Source organism: Cyanistes caeruleus, unplaced genomic scaffold (assembly GCF_971803275.1).
Source record: "Cyanistes caeruleus unplaced genomic scaffold, bCyaCae1.hap1.1 HAP1_SUPER_30, whole genome shotgun sequence".
Classification (NCBI taxonomy): Eukaryota; Metazoa; Chordata; class Aves; order Passeriformes; family Paridae; genus Cyanistes; species Cyanistes caeruleus.
In genome coordinates, this window is record NW_028256295.1 from 1976426 (window position 1) to 2002298 (window position 25873).

General features: G+C 53.8%; 3 protein-coding genes across 3 annotated transcripts in view; all 3 read right to left on the reverse strand.

Annotated features, from left to right (window-relative positions):
- Positions 1-25873, reverse strand: part of LOC147645273 (uncharacterized) — a 268783-nt gene that overhangs the window by 201570 nt on the left and 41340 nt on the right. Inside the window, 1 exon segment of the mRNA XM_086874765.1 lies at positions 18875-19287. Coding sequence (XP_086730891.1) covers positions 18875-19287 — 413 coding nt within the window.
- On the reverse strand, positions 670-8551 carry LOC147645280 (uncharacterized). The gene has a single exon (XM_086874727.1). The coding sequence runs from the start codon at positions 8549-8551 to the stop codon at positions 7229-7231; it is 1323 nt and encodes a 440-aa protein (XP_086730853.1). The 3' UTR covers positions 670-7228.
- LOC147645281 (endogenous retrovirus group K member 6 Gag polyprotein-like) lies at positions 12171-17690 on the reverse strand. The gene is made up of 4 exons (XM_086874728.1): positions 17631-17690; positions 14333-14511; positions 14221-14223; positions 12171-13146 (listed from the first exon to the last, which is right to left on the reverse strand). Exons 1-4 carry the CDS (start codon positions 17688-17690, stop codon positions 12171-12173), a joined length of 1218 nt encoding a protein of 405 aa, XP_086730854.1.

Genomic DNA, 25873 nt, shown 5'->3' on the forward strand with positions numbered 1-25873 from the left:
ACCATCATGTGCTACGACCGCTACGTGTCCATCTGCAAAACCCTGCACTACGGGACCCTCCTGGGCAGCAGAGCTTGTGCCCACATGGCAGCAGCTGCCTGGGCCAGTGCCTTTCTCTATTCACTGCTGCACACAGCCAATACATTTTCCCTGCCCCTGTGCCATGGCAATGCCCTGGGCCAGTTCTTCTGTGAAATCCCACAGATCCTCAAGCTCTCCTGCTCCAATTCCTACACTAGAGAACTTGGGCTCATTGCAGTCAGTGCCTGTTTGCTGCTTGGCTGTTTTGTGTTCATTGTTTTCTCCTATGTGCAGATCTTCAGGGCTGTGCTGAGGATCCCCTCTGAGCAGGGACGGCACAAAGCCTTTTCCACCTGCCTCCCTCACCTGGCTGTGGTCTCTCTGTTCCTCAGCACTGCCATATTTGCTCATCTGAAGCCCCCCTCCATCTCCTCCCCATCCCTGGATCTGGCACTGTCAGTTCTGTACTCAGTGGTGCCTCCAGTCCTGAACCCCCTCATCTACAGCCTGAGGAACCAGGAGCTCAAGGCTGCAGTGTGGACACTGATGACTGGATGGTTTCAGAAACATTAAACAGCTGGACAATTTCTGCAAATCACTTGTAATAAAAGTCAACTTTGATACTTCTTGTTTTAATTTTGGAGGTTCTTTTTCTTCATTTTACTTTCTAATATTGTGTACAATAAAATGTTATTATTTGTGCCATTTCTCATTTTGTTTCTCCCTCCACCTTCCTTGTGGCCACAGACTATGTCCATGAGGGCCTGTGCTCTTGGTGGCTTTCAATGAACGAAAGGATCTCCCAGCAAAGTTTTCTCCAGAGATGCCCATTTTGTTCCCTTCTCTGGAGCTGCAGCAGCAGTGTCTGTGTGCAGAGCTGGGGGCAGATCAGTGCTGGCACAGCAGCTGTGCCCAGGAGCAGCAGCACTTGGTGTTGCCAGTGCTGCTCCCATGCCACTGCCCCGCTGCCCTCCTGGCCCTGATGTTGCTGCAGGGCCTGAGTGCTCTCGGGGCCGGGCACAGCCCTGGGGGTGGCAGTGCCGGGGCTGCAGCAGGGACAGGCCATGGGCACTGCTGGGGCAGCGCTGACGCCTCAGGGCAGGGCCTGGGGGCTCCAGGCTCCTTGCCCAGGCTCTCTCAAGAACACGGCCAGGCCAAAGCTCAGCACAGAAAACCCCCGTGAGCAGCCCCAGGCTGGCCGTGGGCAGGCTGGGGGCAAACAGCATGGCTGGGGCTCTGCAAGGTCCCTGGGGGAGACGGGAAGGAGCAGCAGAGCAGGGGCTGATCCATCCCCACTGCGCTGGACACCCCAGGTCAGCGTCCCAGAGCGTCCTCATGGAGCTGCCAACAACATCCCTCCTGTGCAGCCCTGGCCTCTCCCCCAGCTCAGAGAGGTGCCGCATCCTTGCAGGCACAGCCACGGCAGCACTGGCTCAGGAGCCCCTGTTTGCACTGCCCAGAGCAGGCGTCAGCACCCCCATGGTGCTGCTGTGGGGAGATGAACCTGAGGGGGCACAAATGCCATCAGCCCCTGGGGCCAGGCAGGGCTGGGGGACGGGAGGGAAACCATTCAGGTTTGTCGTGGCCTCTGAAGTCACACAGAAAATTTGTTCCCATGAGCTGTGAGTTTCCTGTGCCACTGCAGACCTTGTTGCTCAGAGCCAGGGCTGCCTGGCAGCCACCCCCAAACTGACCTGAGCATTTCCTTTGCTTCACCTTTGCTTTCTTTACTCTTCCTGCTCCAGATTTCCTATTCATTTTGATTAATAACCCCAGCTCCCTCATCTGCTCCTCACAGGACTTGTGCTCCAGACCCCTCACCAGCCTTGTTGCCCTTCTCTGGACAACCTCCAGCCCATCCATGGCCTTCCTAAATTGGGGGCCCAGAAGTGGACACAGCGTTTCAGGTGCTGCCCAATCAGTGCTGAGCACAGGGGAAGAATCCCTGCCCTGCTCCTGCTGGCCACACTGTTCCTGATCCAGGCCAGGAGCCATTGGCCTCCTTGGCCACCTGGGCACACTGCTGGCTCATGCCCAGCCTGCTGTCCATCAGTGCCCCAGCTCCCTTTCTGCCTGGCTGCTGTCCAGCCACTCTGTCCCCAGCCTGTAGCACTGCAGGGGTTGTTGGGGCCAAAGTGCAGGACCCGGCACTTGGACTTGTTAAACCTCACCTTGTTGGGTTTGGGCCCTGGATCCAGCCTGTCCAGCTCCCTGTGCAGAGCCCTCCTACCCTGCAGCACATCAACACTCCCAGCCAACCTGGTGTCACCACAGTTCCATGGGGCCCTAGAGTGTCACAATGGTCTCCAGGATTCCATGAGGCCTCCCAGGGTCACAATGTCCCTTTGGTTCCATGGGACCTCTTGGTGTCACAACGTCCCTTGGATTCTTGGGCCCTGCAGTGTCACAATGGCACCTTGGTCCCCTAATGCCCCACAGTGTCTCAGTGGATCTTTGCTTCAATGAGGTCTCTCAGTGCAGCAATGCTCTCCTTGGTTCCACAGTGTCACCATGGCCTCTTGGTCCCAAGGGCATCACAGTTTCAAACAAGTTTCCTTCATTCCATGAGTCCCTGAGGAGCAACACTGGCCCCTTGGTTCCATAGGGCCCTGCAGTGTCCCAAGGGCCCCATCTTGACACGAGGTCCTGCTCTGTCACAATGCTCTGCATGGTTCCACAAGGCCCTGCAGTGTCACAGGGGCCTCTTGGTTCCATGAGCCCAAGGAAGAGGTGGCCTCTGGAGTAGCAAAATTCATTAGCATTCTCCAGGTGGCTGAGGATCCCTCCTCATCAGAGCAGGAATGAACAGAAATGGGCACAGCTTTCTGGCTATCCCAGCTCTGGGATGGGCCCTGGGCCTGGAGCAGGAGCAGCTCCTGAGAGCCCCAAGACCGGGGCTCTTGTGCTGTCCTGGGCAGATGGGATGGCAGGAGGGGCTGCAGAGCTCTCAGCACCTCAGGGAGAGGGGAGCAGGGCACCCAGGGAGCCTCCTTTTCCCTTGGCCAAGCACCTTCCCCCATGGCTGGGGCTGAGGCCTCTCTGAGCTGCAGCTGCTGCTGTGCCCTGCAGAGGGGCTGAGGCCGTGGGGCAGTGCCCAGAGCAGCCTGCCCTGAGCAGAGCTGTGGGGCCAGAGCCGGCTGGGCTGTGCTGGGGAGAGGCCCTGGGTGCTGCTGAGAGCTCAGGGCAGCTGGGACAGCTTGGAGGGAGCTGGGCTGGGCTCAGAGAGCCTGCCAGAGAAACCAGCAGTGTCCATCTCAGCCTGTGTGAGCGTGCAGGGGCAGGACTCAGCCCAGGCCTTGTGGGGCAGGGACAGCGCCTGCAGGGCAAGGGATTGAAAATAGGCAAGTGGCTGAGAGAGGAGGCTGCTCTGTGTCCTTGGTGGCATGAGCAGAGCAGGGGGGGGACCCAGGACATTTGTCACCACCAGGTTCTGTCCCCAGGTGTTGGCAGCCCTGGCTGCTGACCCCAGGTTTGGCCTGGCTGAATTTGGCTGTGGCCCAGCTCCATCCTCCTGTGGGGCTCAGGGCCTGTTGCTGGCCATGGCCAGCCCTGCCCAGCCTCTGTGCTGGCCCAGAGCCCGGCAGAGCCCGGGGCAGGGCTGTGTGTGCAGGCCCACAGGTGCCACGGGCTCTGCAGGAGCTGGGAGAGGCTGCCCAGCAGGGAGGCCATGGGGCACAGAGCCCCAGGGCTGCTGTGGGCACCACGGCACAGGGGCCGTGCCCACCTGCAGTGCTCCTGCCCTGGGCTGGGTCTGCACAGGGGCTGGGGCACCATGGCTGGGCCAGCGGGGCACAAAGGGGCCACGGAGCCGCTGCCAGGGCTGGCAGCAAGGCCAGGCACAGAAAAGGAATTGCTGTGCACAGCCTGTGCTGGCCAGGGCTGGCTGTGCCAAAGGCAGGACTAAGCCTCTCTTGGTGGCTGCAGGAAAAGTCCAGAGCCCAAAGAGCCTCCATGGCTGTGCTGGAGACCAAGACCAGAGGAGGAAAATGCAGGGCTGCCACCAAGCAGTACCCTCGTCCCCCAGACAACTCTCTCAAGGAGACATTTAAAAGGAATTACAATTTTTTGTGTCTTCTGAGTTGGATGCACTGGAGAAATACCAGCAAGAGATTCTGAGGAGCTCAAAACAACAAAACAGCCTTTACTGGCAACTATAAAAAATCAGAGAAACTTTGACAAATGGTTTAATATGACATTCAATAAACAAAAAACTTCTCAAAACATTAACTTGGCCCATTCAACTCCACAAACTCTAAGCCTGTTCATTTTAAGTTTCTCAAAGTTTGCAAGAGGACAGAAATAGGAAACACAAAATGAAAGAAAGACAAAAAAGCCTTAGAGAAACACACACAGAGATACCAACTCCTGGATTCAGATAGAAATTCCAAGAGGAGGTAGGGTCAAGATGTGTGTTTGCCTTGTAGTCAGCCTTAAGTTCCCCTTGATCTTCCTGGGCCCTTTCCCCAGGTGGGATTTCCCATCATTTGGTCACTCAGGAGCTGGGCTGGGGGCTCCAGAGGTGGGTGTGGAGCATTGCCTTTGGTGTGCCAGGGACTGGCAGACACTGCAGGGCTGGGATAGAGGCTCTGGGGGGACTGGGGTTCCAGGGCAGTGCAGTGCTGGGGTTACAGGGCAGGACAAGGCTGGACCTGACCCTTCCTCCCCTTTGAAACACAAAATGTTTCGAGCCAACAATCTCCTCCAGTCTCTCACAACAGGCAAAGCTGGAGGTGGAATCTCAGTTCTGGCCATGGACACCTGGCTGAGAAGGACAGTTCTTTCCCATAGGAAGGAAAGCACAGAGCCCCAGGGTTTGGAAGGCAGGTGAGAGCTGGATATCAGGAGGCCAAGGCTGACAGACAACCCTGACAGACTTGTCAGTAATGGCAGATTTCATCTGGGAGCAGTCTTTGGGTGTAGGGAATATTGGAGGTGGAATCCCAGTTTTGGCCATGGGAACCTGCAGAAGAAGGACAGTTCCTTCCCATGAGAAGGAGAGCACGGAGCCTTCCCAGTGTTTTCTGGGGAGATGAGAGGTAACCCTCCTGAACCATTGCAAGAGAGTTTTCCTAGCAATGTTCCTATGGGAACAATCCCTCAATATCAAGAAATTTGGAGGTGAAATCCCAATTCTGGCCATGGGTGCCTGGAGAAGGAGGACAATTCTTTTTCATAGGAAGGAAAGCACATAGCCCCAGTGTTCCAGCAGCAGATGAGAAGTGACCCTCAACATGCCCCGGTCAGCTGCACCAGTCAGGCCAAGCCAGACCTGTTCCATGTTCCCTTGGTTCCATTGGGCCCTGTGGTATCACAATAGATCCTTGGTTACCTGGTGCCACACTGTGTCGGAATGTTCTGCTTGGTTCCATGGGGCCCTGTGCTGGTGCATTCCCCCCTCCCCTTCTCAGGCCGCCCTGCCAGCTGAGAAATGCTCCTTGGGCCTGGGCCTTGGCCAACAGCCCCTGGGCTCAGCTCCTCTGCAGCTCATCAGAAACACTGTCTGCTCCCAGGCACTGCTGCTGCCCAAGCAGCTCCTGCTTGCTTCAGGAGCAGCCCTGGGAACTGTTCCTGTTCCCTGCATGGCACAACATCCCTGTTCTCAGCCTTGCAAAGAAAGCTGTTGATGCCAAGTGTGGCCAGGATGAAACATTGCTGTGCCTGAAGCCCCTCTCTTGGGGCCCTACAAACAGCGCTCCAAAAGGAGCCCCTTGCAGCTCTCCTGGGCCAGCCACCTCCCTCGGAGTGGGGCCTCTGTGAGCCGGGAACTCTCCCGTTTGCTGCACTCGGGGCACCCCCGAACAAGGACGGAGCCTGGGCCGATCCCCCCACTCTTCCAGGCTCAGCCCTTGGCCCGCTGGGGAGATGCCAAAGCATCGGCAGGGAGCATTTCCCTGCCCTGCAGGGGAATTTCTCACAGCTGCCTTGCACTGCCTCTTTGTGTCTGTGTGCACACACCAGTGCTGTGCCCTGGCAAATGTGGCAGAAATGCTGCTCTGGGAGGGGCTGGAGTGCCCTGGAGATCTGAGTCAGTCAGGCCTGTGGGTGAGGGTAAGTCATGAGGTATAAGTTAAATGCTGTCTAGTGTTGCTCTTTGTAAAGTTTAATATAAGTTATAAGCTAAATTGAATATTGTTAAGGATTATCCCTCTGTTAAATCAAAAAGTCATAGGTTATAAGTTGGGTTAAATCCAGTAAATGCTGTTGTTTTACTAAATTGTGACATTAGAGGTTTCAGTTAAGGTTAAGGTATAACTGAAGTCCTGTTAAGTTTGAGCTCTGTTAAGTGAGCCAACTCTGGGATGTTATCATGTATTGTCATACAGCTGTACTGTCATGTCACAGAAGACTGTGATGTCAAAAATTCAACCTGTGATGTCACAGTCTGTTCTGTGATGTCACATCCTGGTCTGTGATGTCACAGAGCTACCCTCTATGATGGCAGTGTCTGCTCAATGGCCTCACACCATCCTTTATGATGCCACAGCCAGCTCTGTGATGTCATAACCCCATCGGTGATGTCACACGATGACGATGCGCTCTACACCTTTCCAAGCCTCGGGCTAGCCCTGGACAACTTGGCTAATGGCAGCGCCAAGAGTGGGGAACAGCACAGGAACAACAGTCCACGTGCCGAACCTCCAGAGCTCCCTGCACTCGGGCTCTGTAGATCCCAGGCGTCGCGGGTTTCAGTAAAGGGATGGAGGAGGCTCAGAGTCTCTTTGTCTTCCCAGGAACGGGTTTTATTGGAGGGTAAAGGGAGCAATGACAGGGAAAAGGACTGGGATGGTAAGAGAGGAGAGCAACTGAGCCCCGAACAGCTCTGTGCTTCCAAATTTAAAGAGGGGAGGGTACAAACTGAAAAACCAATCAGGACACAACCTGGGAGGAGACGAAGGAGGGGTTTACAACACTTGGGACCAATGAGAGGAAACATGGGTGGGACGGTGGTCACAACACCAATGGGGCCTCGAGTAGGGGATGAAGGGCATGGAAAATGCTGGAACAAAGGGCAGGATTAACAATGACGGACAAGGGCTAGGGGCAGGCTGAGGGTGATAAGCAGGGAAGATTCAGGAACAATGGGAGGGGTTTACTAAATTGACAACTGGGCAAAACCACTATCTGACAGTAACAGGGGGATAACAGGAACATACCATCAAATCAAACAGAATTAACAAACAGAATGCAACATCTCCCCCTTTCTTTTTTAGAAAGAGGATGTTGCAGGGTCAGGGGGAGCAGAGGGTACAACAAACCATTCAGGAGCAAGAGAAGGTGGAGGTGAGGAGGAGGGAAGTGGGTTCAAATTAACATTATTAACTTGCGGTGGGGGAGACAGAAGGTGAAGAATGGATTGGACTAGACCTCTTCGCAGCACTGCAAACGCGATTAAGATCATAAAAATAACAAAAACAACCCACAACACAGTCTTAATAATTGAGAGAAGCCATCCGGACAGTCCCCATCCTGAAAAGAGGTTGGTGACCCAGTCGTTGGACTCTTGCTTGATTTGGTGGATCATGCCTCGCATCTCCGCGATGGTCTGGCGGACACTGGGGCTCTTGGTGGTAAGGTTCATGCAACAGAGTCCTTCAAACTCCCTGCAGTCATGGTCATGCAGAAGCCACAGGAAATCGATGGCTGCATGATTCTGTAGGGTGGCTCGCCTGGTTATCTCCTCATCTTCGAGGAGGTCGCTCAGTGCGGTTGACGTTAAATTAGCTTGCTTTACTACCCAACACTCAAAACGTCCTAATTCACCCAGGGCTTTGGCAGCGGCTACCCAAGGCAAAAACACTGCCACTGCCACCCGTTTTAGCTTACTCCAATGAAAAATTTCGGAATCGCAGTCTGGATCTAAATCATCCAGGCTGCATTTCTTGCTAGTCGAATTATTTCTTGTGGACCAATTGTCAATTTGGGTCGTGTTGGGGGAAAACAAGGACAACCGGCCTAATGTGCACGGCCCTCCGAGAAGGCGAGAGGGGATGCCTGCCCATGCCCGATCTCCGCAAATTAAAAATAGACCCTTAGGTAGCTTACGAGGGGAAGGGTCAAGGGTTGAGGGCATTTTGACGTGCGCGATGGTGTTGCACCACTTGGCAGCTTGGAACTGCTTATTTACTTGAATTACCTGGGGATATGGGGCTGGGTCAGAGGGGCGGTATTTAAAATGAACACAAAACGATGCCGGGGAAGAGTCTAGTAAGTCGAATTCCTGCTGCTCTTCGGTTGCTCGCTCGAGTTTGTCCTGCCAGTCTCTCCAGAGGAGGAGGGGGTTCTGGACAGGCCTTTTTACTTTGTATGATGGAACGGAACGAACAACACGATGAGCCGGCTTCCCCTGATTGGCATCTCTAACTAAGGCGGTTAAGGCATCGGGAAATTCTTCAGGTTTGAGAGGGATCCCCACCAGGCAAGTGGCCATTGGATTCCCTGTCGCTCCGGTGGACAGGCACAATTCGTCACGCTGCAGGGACTTTGCCAGCATGACCCAAACATTCTGTTCGGGCTGAGGCACGATCCACATTGCTGTCCGGGTCACCAGCAGCATCAGGAGTACGATAGTTGGGGTGATGCTCAGGGCTGTCATATCCAGGATGGCTCTCTCTAAAAAAAACCCATACACTTGGTTTAGCATACTAGGAAATGCGGGTTAACATAAAGAAAGGGACTCGAGGTTTCCTCCTTCTCTTCTCTGGGGGGTCGGGGGGGTGGCCTATTCGGACGTGGCTTCTTTCTCTGGGCTGTCTGGTGGCCTGGTTGGATGTTTGGGGGCATAAGGCTTCACCCACCTCTGCGGGATCCACCTTAGCCCCTGGGGCGAGGAAATGCAGGCATAACCTCGCCCCCAGGTCACCAGCTCAAATGGACCTGTGATCTTCTGGGTCTCTGGGTCTTGAACCAGCACTGGAGGGCGGTGTTGCAACTGGTAGTTGCTGGTTGATATAAAGTGCCGGGCCACTGGAGGGTTTAAATCGTTATCTGAACAATTTAGGAAATTGATAGTAAAAAGAGCTTTGCACAGCCGGTCTTGTGGGGTGCAGCCCTTCATGGTCTCTCTTTGATGGGTCAGGATGCGTTTGAGCGACTGATGGGCTCGCTCAACGATTGCTTGGCCTGTGGGGGAGTGTGGGATGCCTCTTTTATGTTCCACTCCCCACTCTTGCAGGAAATCCTCCAGTTTCCTGGAGGCATATGCTGGGCCATTATCTGTTTTGATCTCTCTGGGGACCCCCAACACAGAGAAAGCCTGCATGAGATGTTTACAGACATGCTCGGCTTTCTCTCCTGTGTGGGCAGAGGCGTAGACTGCACTTGAGAAGGTGTCGATGGAGAGGTGAACATATCTGAACCTACCAAATTCGGGGACATGGGCGACATCCATCTGCCACACCTCGCAGCTCCCAAGGCCTCTAGGGTTAACCCCTGATCCCAGGGACGGCATTGCGGTGGACTGGCAGTGTGGGCATGTGGCCACGATGGCCCTGGCCTGGTCTTGCCTCAGGTGGAATTGGCGGACCAGTCCAGGCACATTCTGGTGGAACATCTGATGGCTCAACTTGGCTTGCTGGAAAACATCAGGGAGCTGAGCCATTCTAACAGGGGCAGCGAGGGAATCTGCTCTTTCGTTTCCCTCAGCTACTGGGCCAGGGAGCTCTGTGTGCGATCTCACATGCATGACGAAAAAGGGCTGCTTTCGGTGAGAAACGGTATAAATCAATTTTGAAAGCAGCTCAAATAGCTGGGGATTAGACACCTCCTTGAGAGCTGCGTTCTCAGCTCTCGCTACAACCCCTGCAACATATGCCGAATCAGATACTAAATTGAGTGGTTCAGAAAACCTCTCAAAAGCCCTGACGACAGCATCTAACTCAGCAACCTGTGGAGACCCCTCCACATACTTAATATCCGTTTCCCACTGCTGAGTCTGAGGATCCCTCCAAGTCATCACTGACTTGTGGGATGCTCCAGATGCGTCTGTAAAAACAGTCACAGCTTTGAGGGGTCTTCGGCTCCTAATTTCTCTTGGAAGCAAATTAAATTTTGCATTGAAAAATTTGTGTGCAGGGGCGTGGACTGAAACTTGTCCACTGTAACTATCTAAAGCAATCTGGAGAGTCTCATTCTCCTGCAATAATTGGTTAAACATTTCTTTAGTCAGCTTGTCTGGGGACGCTTTGTCCTGAGACAAGCTGACTGGCACCCATATACATGAAAAATCGCACCCAGCCATCTCCCGAAGCCTTGCTCGAGCTTTCCTGATGAGCTGAGCCATCAGTTCCTGTGGCCTGGTGACACTTTTGGACCTCTGGTGGCTCAAGAAAACCCATTCTATGATTAAGAGAGGGTCCTTAGAGCCTCAGTCCCACTGGAATATCAGCCCACACAGGTGTGGCAATTTCCCTAATACAATAAACTCAAATGGCAGGGCTGGCTCATACCTGTGTGCCTGCCTCTCCATCAGGGCTTCCTGCACTCTCTCGAGGGCTTTCTTCGCCTCTGGGGTCAGGGACCTAGGAGAACTCAGCTCCTCCCCCTTCAATAGGATGAAGAGGGGGGCTAGGTCTTCAGTAGTGAGGCCCAGCCAAGGCCCGACCCAGTTCAAAGTCCCACACAGGGAATGGACGTCTGCCAGAGTTTTTGGATCACTGTTTATGGCCAATTTTTGAGGCACAATGGTCCTCTCAGCGATCTGCAGACCCAGATACCTCCAGGGTGGCATCCTTTGAACCTTGTCCTTCTGGAGTTGAAATCCTGCAGAGATCAAAACTTCAACCACCAGGTCAAGCGCTCGAGTAAGTAGATTGTCATGGGGGGCGCACACTAAGACATCATCCATATAGTGGTGGATGATGACCTCCCCCATTTTGGCGCGTACAGGAGACAGCAATGAGGAGATGTACCACTGGCAAATGGTAGGTGAATTTTTCATGCCTTGTGGCAACACTCGCCAGTGGAATCTCCTCATTGGGGCTTCTCGGTTAAGGGTGGGCACCGAGAAGGCAAACCGTGGGGCATCGTCAGGGTGCAGGGGAATTTGGAAGAAGCAATCTTTAATGTCAACTACTGCCAATTGCCAATTTCGAGGGAGCATGGTTGGGGAAGGCATCCCTGGTTGAAGAGGTCCCATGTCTACAATGATCTTGTTGATTTCACGAAGGTCGTGAAGGAGCCGCCACTTGTCTTTCCCCGGCTTACGGATTACAAATACCGGGGAGTTCCAAGGGCTGGTGGTCTCGACTATATTACCCTTCGCTAACTGCTCCTCCACGAGTTCGTTGAGCGCCTTCAATTTATCTTTCCTGAGCGGCCACTGATCAATCCAGACCGCTTCGTTAGTGGTCCAATCTAACTTCTGGAAAGGGCGCTCCACAGTGGCCGCTTCTAAAAATCCCGAGGGGTTTTCGGGATTTCAATCTTCACCCCCCATTGAGACATGAGATCCCTCCCCCACAAGGGAACCTGATAATCCGCAACGAATAGGCGTAAGTTTGCCAATTGCCCATCCGGCCCCCCAATTTGTACCATACTCTTTGAAATCTGAGCCAATTGGGTACCCCCTATACCCTGTATCTTCCCTGCCACGGGTTGCAACTCCCAATGTGACGGCCATCTCCTTTCGGGGATGATCGTCACATCCGCTCCTGTGTCAAGCAGACCTTTCATCTGTAAGGATTCTGCACCCTGCTTGACGCTGCAGTCTGTGATGGGTTTATCCTCACCCACTACTTCTGCCCAGTAGACACCTGGTGCGTGGTCGTCTACTGGGATACCCTCGGGAATGGGGATAAACTGGGCGATGATCCGGCCTTTAGGGAGAAAGTATGGTGGATGAGTGCAGCGCGCCAGGAGAATGAGGTTCTCCGGACCACCTGGGAAGGTGATCGGAGAAATCTCAATCTCTGGGGGTGTGTGCTTGGTGTCCCCGATGCCAATATACTTACTGACGTGTCCTAAACTCATTGTTGTCCCCTCCAGTGGGTCCACAGCAACTACCGTCCAGTGCTGGGACTGAAAGAAGATGTCACGAACAGTAACCAAGTGTCGCGTCCGGTATATAGGCCATGTCCGATTCTGTGATTCCCCCTCCCCTGCGAGACCTGCCCCATTTCTTGCTTCGCGCGGGACAGGTTCGCGCTGCGCTCCTAGCTTGTTTTTTTTATTACCCCCTCTTTAGCCCCTCCTCCCAAATTGCTTCCCAAATGTCTTCGGCAAGGGTGGGCAGCTGGACAGTCTCTTGCTATGTGACCCGGCTGCCCGCAGCGGTAACACTGTAACGGCCGTGCAGGTGGTGGTGGAAACTGGTCCGTCGGTTGCTGGGTCACGGCTGCAGTAGGCATCCTCCTCAGCGCTGGCAGTGGTATGGCTTTGGACACCCCCACCGTTGGAACTTTCTTGGTGCAGGCTTCAATGAGGATGTCCGGCGTCGGAGGCGGGTAGAGAGGCAGGCTGAAGATCACCTGCTTGCAGGCTTCATTCGCGTTGGCTTTAGCTGCTTCTAACACAAACTGTTCCTGCAGCTCCGCTTTCTCTACCTGTTTTTCCACCTGAGTTTGCAGCCTGTCCACAAACTTGGTAAATGGTTCATTAGGGAGTTGTTTGATGTTCAAAAAGTTAATCTGGGGTTCCTCCTCGGGTAAAGTGTTAAATGTTTTTTCTGCGGCCTCCGCAATTTTCATCAGTACAGGCCGGGGTAACACCCTGGCCTGTTCTTCTGGCTTTGCCCAATTCCCTTCGCCGCACAGGTGATATAGGGTAAGAGGGTTTTCATCCGCGTCAACCGCGGCTTCTTTGCTGTGCAACAGCTCCGGAAGGATGGCCTCTAATGACCTCTTCCACCCCTGTTTCCACAGCTTAAATTCAGCTGGGGAAAGGAGGCAGGAAAATAATTCTTTTAGGTCATGAGGGACCATTTCATTCGTGGAGAAGGTAGCTTTTAGTAAACCCTTAAAATATTCGCTTCTTCTCCCAAACTCCTTCTGTGCTTTACACAGCTCCCTCTTAGTCTGGAAGGAGAAGGCTTCCCATTCTCGGTACCTCCCTCCCCTTCCACGAAAACTGACCGGTGCAGCAAAGACAATTTCTGCCTGTTCCGGGTTCTGGTCCACAGGCCTGTCACTTCTGGTTTTCAAAGTGTGGGAACCGGATATAGGGGCATGGGAACCAGAAGGAGGGGCGTGGGAACCGGAAGGAGGGGCGTGGGAACCGGAAGGAGGGGCGTGGGAACCAGGAGCCGGAAGGGGCGGGGCTGGAGGACTACCTGCGGAGGAGGGCGTGAGAGAGGAGCAACAGCAGGAAGAGGCGGGGTTTGGGGGTGTGGAGTTGATTGGACACACCCCAGAGGAGGAGGAATCGCTCGAGGGGAAGTAGGAGGGGTCAGGGTAGGAGGAAAGGGAGGAGCTAGGGAGGAAGGGGTTGGTCATAGGGGGAAGAAAGGGATTGTGGGAAGGAGAAGCACAAGAGGGGGGGCTGACCATGTGGTCCCCGCCATCTTGTGCCCTCCGGGGGCCATTTTGGGGCTCGGGGAAGGAATAAGGGAACATATGGGAACAATAGGATACTGGGGGACACAGGTCCTGGGGTAAAAACTGGGGGTTCACAACTTTATTTAACTGGGGATCAACAAGCTGGGAGGAACTTAACTTGGGATTAGCAACTGGGGAAGCAGGGGGATGGATAGGGGCTCTGGCAGCTTGGCCAGGGCTGCCAGGGCAAGGGTTCTAAGGGAGACGTGGGGAGCCAGGGAGACTGCTGCCACTGTTGGAGCCCTGTGTAGCACAGGCTGTTCCGCAGGTCTCCCCCAACTTAGGGTCAGGGGTTGAGGCACACAGGGACTGGGAAACTGGGGAAACTGGGGAAGACTGTGGTGGCTGTCCCTGCACTTCCCCTTTTTCAATTAGAGCCGAGTGAATCAAAACAAAAAGTGGAATCAATTTTGCAGCTGTCTTGTCCCCCTGATTAACTAATAATGTTAATCTGGTTCCAACTGAATTCCAAAACAAAATTGAGCTTATATTTTCAGGGGACACTTGGGGGTAATGCAGGAACAGCCAACACACCAGTCTTTTTACCCACCCTCAGGAAAACTTTTTACTCCCACCCTCAAGGATACCCACAACTTGGTGAAAAATCCCCCTCTGCTGAGCCGACATGCGTGCACCCATCTCTACACCCCCGGCTCAGCAGTCCCACCACCTCCTAACAGCAAAGGACAACAGAAAAGAACAGAAAATAAGGGTCTGGACCTGCACCACCTTCCCCCCCCCGGGGAAGCCCACACACCTTTTTCCCCCTCTGAGGAACTCACCAGGTCCGGACAACAGCTGTAGGAGGTGTCTGCGACCCCGAGGCGATCCTCTGCACGCTGAGGGTTGCTGCCTCAATCCCCAGGAGCGCCACCCAACAAAAATGGGTCTGCTTCCCACCGGGGTAGCTGCCGCCCAAAAGTCTTTGATAATCCACAATCCGATAGACTCCTCCGGGGGTCTTCAATCCACAGGAGAGAGGCCCCACGTTGGGCGCCAGCTGACGCTGCGCTCTACACCTTTCCAAGCCTCGGGCTAGCCCTGGACAACTTGGCGAATGGCAGCACCAAGAGTGGGGAACGACACAGGAACGACAGTCCACGTGCCGAACCTCCAGAGCTCCCTGCACTCGGGCTCTGTAGATCCCAGGCGTTGCGGGTTTCAGTAAAGGGATGGAGGAGGCTCAGAGTCTCTTTGTCTTCCCAGGAACAGGTTTTATTGAAGGGTAAAGGGAGCAATGACAGGGAAAAGGACTGGGATGGTAAGAGAGGAGAGCAACTGAGCCCCGAACAGCTCTGTGCTTCCAAATTTAAAGAGGGGAGGGTACAAACTGAAAAACCAATCAGGACACAACCTGGGAAGAGACGAAGGAGGGGTTTACAACACTTGGGACCAATGAGAGGAAACATGGGTGGGACGGTGGTCACAACACCAATGGGGCCTCGAGTAGGGGATGAAGGGCATGGAAAATGCTGGAACAAAGGGCAGGATTAACAATGACGGACAAGGGCTAGGGGCAGGCTGAGGGTGATAAGCAGGGAAGATTCAGGAACAACGGGAGGGTTTTACTAAATTGACAACTGGGCAAAACCACTATCTGACAGTAACAGGGGGATAACAGGAACATACCATCAAATCAAACAGAATTAACAAACAGAATGCAACAACACAACCATCTCTGTGATGTCATACAGATACCCTGTAATGTCACAGCACATACTTTGACCTCACAACCAGGTCTATGATGTCACAGCCTGCTCTGTGATGTCACACAGTCCCCTCTATGACGCTGTAGCTGCTCAGTGACCTCACACAACAAACTCTGGGATGTCACAGCCCCAGCTGTGACCTCACACAGCCCACTCGGAGCTGTCACACAGCCCCTTTCTGACATCACAGCTGCTCTGGGGCTCCAGGACACAGCCACAAAGGTGCTGCTGTGACACAGCCCCCTCTGGCACATCCCACAGCCCCTGCCAGTGCTGAGCCCCTGGCAGCTCTGTCTGGGCCTGCTCTCTGTGTCCCTGAGCTGCCCTGGCAGGGCCCCAGCCCTGCTGGGCTGTGCTCAGGAGCTGCTCCTGGCCAGAGCTGTCTCTCTGCAGCGCTGCCCTTGCCAGGAGCTGCCTCTGGGCCAGGAGCCCGGCCCAGCTCAGCAGCACAGACACAGCACCAGCACTTTCATCACCCACTTGGGCCTTTGGGGCTCTTGGCATCACACTCAGTCCCTCAGAGTGTGCTCCAGAAACTCCTCAAGAGCTCCAAGTCAGATGGAAACACTGAAGTTTCTTGTAGTTGAAATGAGAGACACGAGTGAGAAAGTGTCCCAAATTTCCAGGTAGAGCAGGAGACTGGAGGCCCTGATGGCAGCTGGGGACAAGCAAGGGAAAGGTGTCTGTGGTGCTGAGCAAAGCTGGATGTGTTTCAGGAATGCCAAGGGCCAAGGGCTGAGCCCCAGCCCCTGGCAAGGCAGATGCTGTCCCTCCCTCATTGCTCAGGGCTCTTCCCGGGCCACTGGCATGTGGGGATGTGCAATGCCAAGGGCAGCACCATGGGGCGGCCCCTGCCAGGCTGCTGAGCAGGGACAAGGAGGCAATGAGGCCCCAGGGCTGCCAGGGTCACTTGTCCCCTGCTGGCCTCAGGCCCAGGGCCAGCAGCCATGGCCAAAGGGCTGCACAAGTTGCCTCTGGCAGGGCCTTGCAGCTGCTGCCCATCCCTGTTCTTTCTCCAGCCCTGGCTGCCCTGTGGTGTCCATGCCTTGCACCTCTGTCCCTGCAGGCTATCGTCATCCCCTGGCTGCCCCACCTCACTGGCCCCTTCCTTTGCTGACAGCTCTGCGTCCTGCCTACCTCTGCCTGGCCACACAAAGCCTTGGGCTGCTCCAGACTCCTTCTAGGGAATGTGTTGCACCACAGCCCTGTCCTGGGACACAAATTCCTTTCTCCTGGTGTCCACTCTGGGCCTCCCCAGCTGCACTTGGCATCAATTCTTTCTTTCTCTGGCTGTTTTCCACTATGTCAAAAAGATCCACAGTCTCTGAAACTGCTCCTTAAACACTCTCATGGCTCTCCTCCACTGTCCTCAGTCTCCACCCCATGGAGCGCAGAGCTCCTTTGTCCCTATAGAGTGGTCATGTGCCTGAGGCCTCAAAACCCCACCTTGGGAGATCTCTGGGCATTCTCCAAGGGGTTTTCAAATGAAAACAGACTGCTTATAGTCTAAGAAAATCACAAGAGGACAAGGCCAACATAACCCCTCTGTCCTGGCTGCTTTTGTCTTGGAGCAATTCATAGATCTATGGAATTTGGGATGCCAAATTCTAAATGGTCCCAGGACAAGAAGGCTGGAGCTTTTCCATAGGAAGGAACAGAGCCTCACAGGGGCTGATGCGAGGTGACCACCAGAGGCCAAGGCCAGCCCGAGCTAGCTGGTTTTTTTTGGGAGATACCCTTGGATACAGGAAATGTTTAAGGGAGAGCACCAATTTTGGCAATGGGCACCAAAAAAGATGGATGGTATTCCATTGTTAATCTGTGGGACAAATTGCATTATGGTTCAATTCTACCTGTTCAGTCTTTTACACATAAACCAAGTCTGGGACCGGGATTGGAGTGGACAGCCACCCCAGTCTCTTCTCTTAGAAGGAATTTAAAAGTCTAGGCATCTTAGAGGGTTTTGAGGATTCCTGGTGGCTGTTGGGTGTCATTTCTCCACCTCATGACACAGCAGGAGTTTCTCCAACAAATAGATAAAGCTTTTGCCTGAAGCTCCCACTCTGCCCATGACAGGAAGCCCTGGGAGTGTCTGTGACATCCCGGCTCTTTTGCAGCCTGGGGACTCCTGGGGTGTCACCGTGGAGCCCCCGGGAGTGCCTGTGACAGAGCGGCGCCTTTGCAGCCCAAGGTCCCCTGGGATGTCACCATGGAATTGCTGGGACTGCGTCTGAGCACACGGCTCTTCAGCATCCCCAGAAACGCCTGGGAGGTTTCTGTGGAGCCCCTGTCTCTGCCTGTGACATTCCAGCTCTTGAACACCCTGGAGAACCTTGGAATGTCCCCATGGAGCTCCTCTGAGGGCCTGTACCAAATGTGATCTGTAGTAGGCAACCATCACCAGCCCCATGTAGCAATGATCTGTTTCCATGGCAACTATCACCAGGTGCTCTTGCCATTTTCTATTTCCATGACAATCATCACAGCCCCTGTTGCTATGGTCAGTCCCTTGGCAGCTCCATGGAGACCCAATGCCATGGGATGGTTACCATGGACACCAGCTCAGGCCTGGAGCCAGAGCCCATTGCCATGGCAACCATTTGCAGTCCCATCCCCAGGCTCATGGGATCCCAGAGCCACAGAATTGGCTGAGTTGGGAGGGAGCCATGGGGATCCTCCAGTCCAACTGCTGGCCCTGTACAGGACACCCCAACAATCCCAGCCTGGGCCTGGCAGCGCTGGCCAAACGCTGCTGGAGCTCAGCCAGCCCTGGAGCTGGGAGCCTTCCCTGGGGAGCCTGTTCAGTGCCCCAGCAGCCTCGCGGGAAAAACCTTTTCCTCACATCCAGCCTAAACGTGCCCGCCTCAGCTCCAGCCGCTCCCTCCACTCCTGGCCCTGGGCACCAGAGGGAAGAGGTTCCCACAGCCCCCAGCCAGGGACCCGCTCCCAAGGCTGCTGCCATGGCAACCAGGCCTGGCACCAGCTGGGATGCTCGGTTTCCACGGGCTGGGCTTCAGGAATGGCATTCCCCAATTTCCTGCTCCTGCTGAAACCGCGCTGCTGCTCGCTTCCCTCCCACCTCCCATGGAAAGCACAAAAGGCAAAGATCCCATGCTGGGATAAGAACAATTTATTGAGAACAGCAACAAGAAAAGGCAAAAACAGGAACAGAAACAATTTTGGTAACAGAAAGGATAAGACAAACCATTCACAGGGAAAACTCAAACACCACCGACTGTTTCTTCCTGGACATGCATTTCCTCCTGCCATGAAAGGACACTCTTCTCCTCTGGTGAGAGAGAGGGAGTCCTTTTTATGCCCCTGGCAATGACCTGAGATGGGATTGAATATAATGACAGGGCCATGGCCAGACCCTCACAATCTTTGATCTCAAATCATGTCCTTGCCATGGGCAGGAAAAGGTACAGGTGTCTTCCCAGCATGGATCACAGGGAACATGGATCACCAGGTCTCTTCCTAACCTCGGTCCTCCAAGGGGGGATAGGCTGGAGGTGTGGAGAAAGCTTTTCCTGCACTTGGGGCACTCGCTGGGCTTCCCTTACTGGTGCCTCCGTTGGTGTCTGGTCAAGTGAGAGCTCCGGGTGAAGCTCTTCCCACACTGGGGACACTCGTAGGGCCTGTCCCCAGTGTGGATACGTTTGTGGGTATTGAGGTTGGACCTCTGGCTGAAGCTCTTCCCACATTCCCCACACTCATAGGGGCTCTCCCCAGTGTGGATGTGCCGGTGCCTGATGAGGGCGGAGTTTCGATTGAAGCCCTCCCCACAGTCAGGACAGCGGAAGGGCCTGTCATCCGTGTGAATCGGCTGGTGCTGAACGAGATTGGAGCTGGTCTGAAACCTCTTCCCACACTCGGTACACTCGTAGGGCCTCTCCCCAGTGTGGACGCGCTGGTGGATGACAAGTTGGGAGTTGAAACTGAAGCCCTTCCCACATTGCCCACACTTGTAGGCCCATTCCCCAGTGTGGATCATCTGGTGGCGGATCAGGCTGTAGCTCCGGCTGAAGCTCTTCCCACACTCCAAGCACTTGTAGAGCTTCTCCCCATCCTGAAGCTGCTCATGGACCACCAGCTCAGAGCCCCGGCTGGATCTCCGGCCACCTTCCCGGCACAGGGTGGGTCTTGCCTCCACAGAGCACCCTAGGATGGGTTTGGAGCCCCATTTCCTGTGGGATCCCTGGGGATTTTCCTCCCTGTTGGATTCCTGTGCTGTGGAGCTGCTCACAATGGCCTCTTCCACCAGGTTCTGCTGCGGGGATTTGTCCTCCCTGGTCTCCATCCTCAGCTCCTTGTCTGGGGGAGGAAGGACAAGGAGAGGATGGGATTTGCCTCCGTGCCAGAGGGAAGGGGAAGGAGATCCCCCCAGTGCGTCCCCGGCAAGACGGCGTCGGCAGCAGGGTTGTCCTGCAGCCGGGGGCCAGGCTGGGCTGGGAGATGGAGCAGGAGAGAGGGGGAAAGGGGCACTGACTTCCTCCTCACCTGCCTGGGTGTCCTGGGGCATCTTCCTCTTCCTTGCAGCCTTCTCATCCATCCAGCCAAAGTTTGGGATGGGGAAATCCTGGTTTAGGAGAAAACAAGGAATGAGCACGTTGAGTTTGATGGTCCCTCTGTCCAAGTCCCTCTCTAGAAGTTGCTGGGTATCTAGGAGGTCTTGGTTTGAAAGGAAAGGTGTTTGCTAAGGAAGGCAGAAATCATCACTGAAATTGATAAAAATGTAAGCAACAACCCTCTCCGAATTATTATATTCTTGATACTAAAGTGATCTCAGATAAAGATATAGGAATAAAAATAGTTCTTTAGTAAAGGAAGAAAAATGAAAATGCAGCAGTACAAAAGAAAAAAAACCCAAAAAAACAACACTCTGAGAGAGTCAGGATACAACCTTACACCCCATTTGTCAGGGTGTTGGTAGCAGTCCAATTAAATGGTGGCTGCAGTCCTCCTGGAGAAACATATGTGGTTCTGTTGAAACAATGATCCTGTAGAAGATTGTAGCTTACCTCAGAAGTTCTGGTGCTGTAGATGGGTCTGGTCTCTGCTCTGGGAATCCAGTGGACAAAGACTGCCTCTGGTGTTCTGATTCCAAGATTATATCCATGCAGGAATGCTTGGCTCCTCCCCCTGGGTGGAGCATCTCACAATGGGATGATGTCATTTTATCAGTCCTGCAGTGAGACTCAATGGCCCATTAACAGAAGATATCCCCCTGGAGGAAGGATGCGTGGTGGAAGAGATAAAGAACACTGCCCTACCTGGTTTTAACAGCTGGCCCATTAACAGAAGATATCCCCCAGTTATGAGGGATGGGTCATGGAGGAGATAAAGAAAACTGCTCTACCAGGTTTTAACAGATGGTGAGAGAATACATACTTTTGGTTACATCTTGCATTGCAACCCAAGACATGTGGTCCATAAAAATTTTAGACCACCAAAATTCAGCACTGAAAATGCCTTCCAGGAGTTCTCCATCTCTGTTCTCTTCCTATTGATGTTCAGGGTTTCCCCCCTGTCCCAGCTGCTGGGGGTCACACTTGTACTGGGAGTCCCCTATCTACTCGGTCCCTCCCCTTCCCAGTGTGCTGGGAGTGCCAGGAATCTGAAAAGTTCCCCCTGTTTCCATCTCCCCACTTAGGGATGCTGGGACACCCCAGTATCCCCCCAAGGGGCATTTTCCACTCAGCTTTGGAGTTCTTCATTCTTCAAACATCCGCCCCAATAAACACAACCCCTCAGGATTTCTCGGCTGAGCTCCCCCTCCCCGGTCACCTGTGGCATGGGGGTGATGACCCCATAAGTGGGGGGGCTGTGAATTCAGGGAGTGCTTGACCTCGTGATTCCTTCTCTTTCTCTGATCTTCCTTTGTCCCTCCTTCAGGCTGAAGAAGCTGCTCAAGGAGTCAGAAGCAAAACTCCAAGTCCCTTGGAGCTTCAATTGGCGTCACTGAGGGCAGGGACTGCCAAAGGCTCCCCAGGGACTGGTGAGAACAGATCCTGGAGGCCAGGATTGCCGGGAGCCAAAGGCTCTGAGCAGGGAATTGCAATGCTGAGCCAGCCCTGGCTGGGTTGGAGGAAGCAGAAAGGCCAAGCCCTGAGCCCAAGCCTGGCCCAGCAGGGCCTGTCCCTCACGGGTGGCTCGGGGCTCTTTGTGGGGCAGTGGGATGTGAGGGGCAGCAAGGACAAATGCCATAAACCTGTGTGACACTCCAGATCCTTATGGAACCAAGGGGCCAGTGTGACACCATGGGAAGTTGTGGAACCAAGGGGATCGTTGTGGCACTCTTGGGCCCATGGAACCAAGGGGCCAGTGGAACAGTCTGAAGCCTTATGGAAACAAGAGGCCACTGTGAGCCTGCAGGGCTTTAACACCCCAGAACACTTCTATGCTGGTGGTAACCAAAGGTTCCTGTGCTTGAATTTGGCGCACAGGAGAAACAACAACCAGATCTTCTCAGCATGGACAGATGCAAAGAATATTCTTGGTAGGAAGGGACCCACAAGGACCATCAAGTCCAGGTCTTAATATAAAGGCCCACACAAGGATTGAACCCACAACCTCGGTGATACTGGCACCATGCTCTGACCAACTGAGCTAAGAGGTCAAAATGACACAAAATTTAACTGACAAAATACAGACAATCAAGGAACTATGGCAAAGGGTTTAATACAACATCCAACTACACAAAGAACTCTTACCATAGCCTTAACTTTGCCAACTTAGCTCATTTAACCTAAAAAGTGTTAACCCTTAAGATTTTGGGTAACATTAAGATATCCAAAAATATTCCAAGTACGTAGGATAGGAAGGAGAATAAAAAGAGACCAGAAAGACAGAAGATCTACAGAAAAACACTTCCAGAATGATCCCAGTCACTCCCACTACAATCTCAGTCACCCCCAGTATGAGCTGGTGCACCCAGCCACCCCCAGTATGGTTCCAGTCACACCCAGGCCCTCCCAGTATGATGCCAGTCATGGCCAGAGTGACTCCCTGTCACTCCCAGGATGGGCCCAGTTGCTCCCAGTCACCTCCAGTATGGTTCCAGTCCCAGCCAGCACCTTTGCACTCACTCCCAGTATGATCCCAGCTAATTCCAGTAGGATCCCAGTATGACCCAGCATGGGCACAGCTGCTTCCAGGATTATCCAGCATGGTTCCAGTTGTTCCCATTTACCTGCACTGTGGTTTCAGTTTCTCCCAGTATATCCCAGTTGCTCTCAATCACTCCTCAGGTGTTTCCAGCCTGATCCCAGTTGCTCCCAGCCACTCCCAGTCACCCTGAGTGCAGTCCCAGTTGCTGCCAGTATGGTCCCAGTCTTGCCCAGCATGGCCCAGCTGCTCCCACTGTGATCCCAGTAGGATGCCAGTTACCCTCACGATGGTTCCAGTTGCTCCCTGTTCCTCCCAGTGTGATTCCAGTTGCACCCAGTTGGCCCCAGTATAGTTCCAGTTGCTCCCCAGATGATCCCAGCTGCTCCCTGCATGGTCCCAGTTATGCCCAGCTGGAGTTGCCCCCAGTGTAGACCCTGTCACTCCCAGTTGTTCCCAGTTGTCCCCAGCATGGTTCCCATTGTTCCCAGTGTGTTTTCAGTCATCCCCAGTATGATCACAGACACTCCCAGTATATCCCAGCTGCTCTCAACATCTCCATAGCCATTCCCAGACACTCCTAGGAATCCCAGTTAGGTGCTTGTTATCCCAGTATGATCTCAGGCCCAGTATATCCCAGTCGAACTGGGATTCACTCCCTGAATTCACAGCCCCCTCCCACCCATGGGATCATCACCCCCCCATCCCACAGGTGACGAGGGAGGGGGAGCCCAGCCCAGATATCCTGGGGGGTGCCTGGGTTGGGTTTTTGGGGGTGATGATTAGAGAATGAAGAAAACCAAAGCTGAAAAGAAAATGCCCTTTGGGGGGACATTTGGGGTTCCCAGTGGCAGCTTCCAGCAGAGGCAGCCTGGAGGAGCAGAGCCCTGTGTCCCCGAGGACCCCAAAGTGGGGAGCCCAGAGAGGGGGAGCACCATGATTCGAGGAACCCTCAATTAAATAGAGAGGGGCAGGGGGGACTCCTTGGTCCCCCTGCACCCCCAAGAAGGGAATAAGGGGAGCAGGGACCCTGGGACCCCAAAAACTTCCTGCATCCCTAAGTGGGGAGATGGAAATGGGAAGAACTTTTCAAATTCCTGGCACTCACAGCAGCCTGAAGAGGTCAGGGACCAAGTAGATGGGGGACCCCCAGTACAAGCGGGACCCCCAGCAGCTGGGACAGGGGGGAACCCCTGAACACCAAAAGGGAGAGAACAGAAATGGAAAACTTCTGGAAAGCATTTTCAGGGCCAATTTTTGGTGGTGTACAATTTTTATGGACCCCATGTCTTGGGTTGCAATGCAAGATGTAACCAAAAGTATGTATTCTATCACCATGTTAAAAACTAGAGGAGCAGTTTTCTTTATCTCTTTCATCACCCATCCCTCATAACTGGGGGATGTCTTCTGTTAATGGGCCAGCTGTTAAAACCAGGTGGGGCAGTGTTCTTTATCTCTTCCACCACCCATCCTTCCTCCAGGGGGATATCTTCTGTTAATGGGCCATTGAGTCTCAGTGCAGGACTGATAAAATGATATCATCCCATTGTGAGATGCTCCAGCCAGGGGGAGGAGCCAAGCATTCCTGCATGAATATAATCAGAGCATCAAAGCACCACAGGCAGTCTTTCTCCACTGGATTCCCAGAGGAGAGACCACATCCATCTACAGCACCGGAACTTCAGAGGTAAGCTACAATCTTCTACAGGATCATTGTTTCAACAGAACCACATCAGTCACTCCAGGAGGACTGCAGCCACCATTAAATCAGACTGCTACCAGCACCCTGACCAACAGGGTATCAGGTTGTATTCTGACTCTCTCAGAGTGCTGTTTTTTTGTGTTTTTTTTCTTTTGTACTGCTGCATTTTCATTTTAATTTCTTTAGTAAAGAACTGTTATTCCTATATTTTTATCAGGGATCACTTTGAAATCAAGATTATAATAATTTGGAAGGGGCTGTTGCTTACATTTTTATCAATTTCAATGGAGGCTTCTCCTTTCCTTAGTAAACACCTTTCCTTTTAAATCAAGACACCCCAGATTCCCGGTGACTTCTAGAGAGGGACTTGGACAGTGGGACTTTCAAACTCAACGTGCTCATTCTTTGTTTTCTCCCAAACCAGGATTTCCCATTCCCAAACCTTGGCCAGATGGATGAGAAGGCTGCAAGGAAGAGGAAGATGCCCCAGGACACCCAGGCAGGTGAGGAGGAAGTCAGTGCCCCTTTCCCCCTCTCTCCTGCTCCATCTCCCAGCCCAGCCTGGCCCCCGGCTGCAGGACAACCCCGCTGCCGACGCCGTCCTGCCGGGGACGCACTGGGGGGATCTCCTTCCCCTTCCCTCTGGCACGGAGGCAAATCCCATCCTCTCCTTGTCCTTCCTCCCCCAGACAAGGAGCTGAGGATGGAGAGCAGGGAGGACAAATCCCCACGGCAGAACCTCATGGAAGAAGCTGTTGTGAGCAGCTCCACAATGCAGGAATCCAACAGGGAGGAAAATCCCCAGAGGTCCCGCAGGAGGAGGGGCTCCAAACCCATCCCAGGGTGCTCTGAGGAGGAAAGACCCACCCTGTGCCGGGAAGGCGGCCGGAGATCCAGCCAGGGCTCTGAGCTGGTGGTCCATGAGCAGCTTCAGGATGGGGAGAAGCCCTACAAGTGCTTGGAGTGTGGGAAGAGCTTCAGCCAGAGGAACAGCCTGATCTGCCACCAGATGATCCACACTGGGGAATGGGCCTATGAGTGTGGGGAATGTGGGAAGGGCTTCAGCTGGAGCTCTCAACTCATCATCCACCAGCGCATCCACACTGGGGAGAGGCCCTATGAGTGTCCCGAGTGTGGGAAGAGGTTTCAGAGGAGCTCCGATCACATCATGCAGCAGCGGATTCACACGGATGAGAGGCCCTTCCGCTGCCCCAACTGTGGGGAGGGCTTCAAGTACAACACCCACCTCATCAGGCACCGGCGCATCCACACTGGGGAGAGGCCCTACGAGTGTGCACAGTGTGGGAAGAGCTTCACCCGGAGCTCTAACTTGACCAGACCAACGGAAGCACCGGTAAGGGAAGCCCTGCGATTGGTTCAAGTGCAGGAAGAGCTTTGTGCACTGCTCCAGCTTCATCTCACATTGGAAGACTGACATTGGGAAGAGACATGGTGATCCATGTTCCCTGGGATCCATGCTGGGAAGACACCTGTACCTTTTCCTGCCCGTGGTAATGACATGATGTGGGATTAAAGAACATGAGAGTCTGGCCATGGTCCTGTCATTATATTCAATCCCATCTCAGGTCATTGCCAGGGGCAGGAAAAGGACTCCCTCTCTCTCACCAGAGAAGGGTGTCCTTTCTTGGCAGGAGGAAATACGTGGCCAGGAAGAGTCAGTTGGTGGTATTTTAGTTTTCCAGGTGAATGGTTTGTCTTATCCTTTCTGTTACCAAAATTGTTTCTGTGTCTGTTTGTTCCTTATCCCGTTGCTGTTATTCATAAATTCTTCTTATCGCAGCCTG

Bases quoted from the DNA above. Each gene is read 5' to 3' on its own strand.
- LOC147645280 (XM_086874727.1), bottom strand. From the start codon at position 8,551: ATGTGGATCGTGCCTCAGCCCGAACAGAATGTTTGGGTCATGCTGGCA.
- LOC147645281 (XM_086874728.1), bottom strand. From the start codon at position 17,690: ATGGAAACAGATCATTGCTACATGGGGCTGGTGATGGTTGCCTACTAC. The intron at 14,512-17,630 runs GTACAGGCCCTC...TGTGGATTGAAG, and splicing joins CCTACTACAGATCACATTTG to ACCCCCGGAGGAGTCTATCG.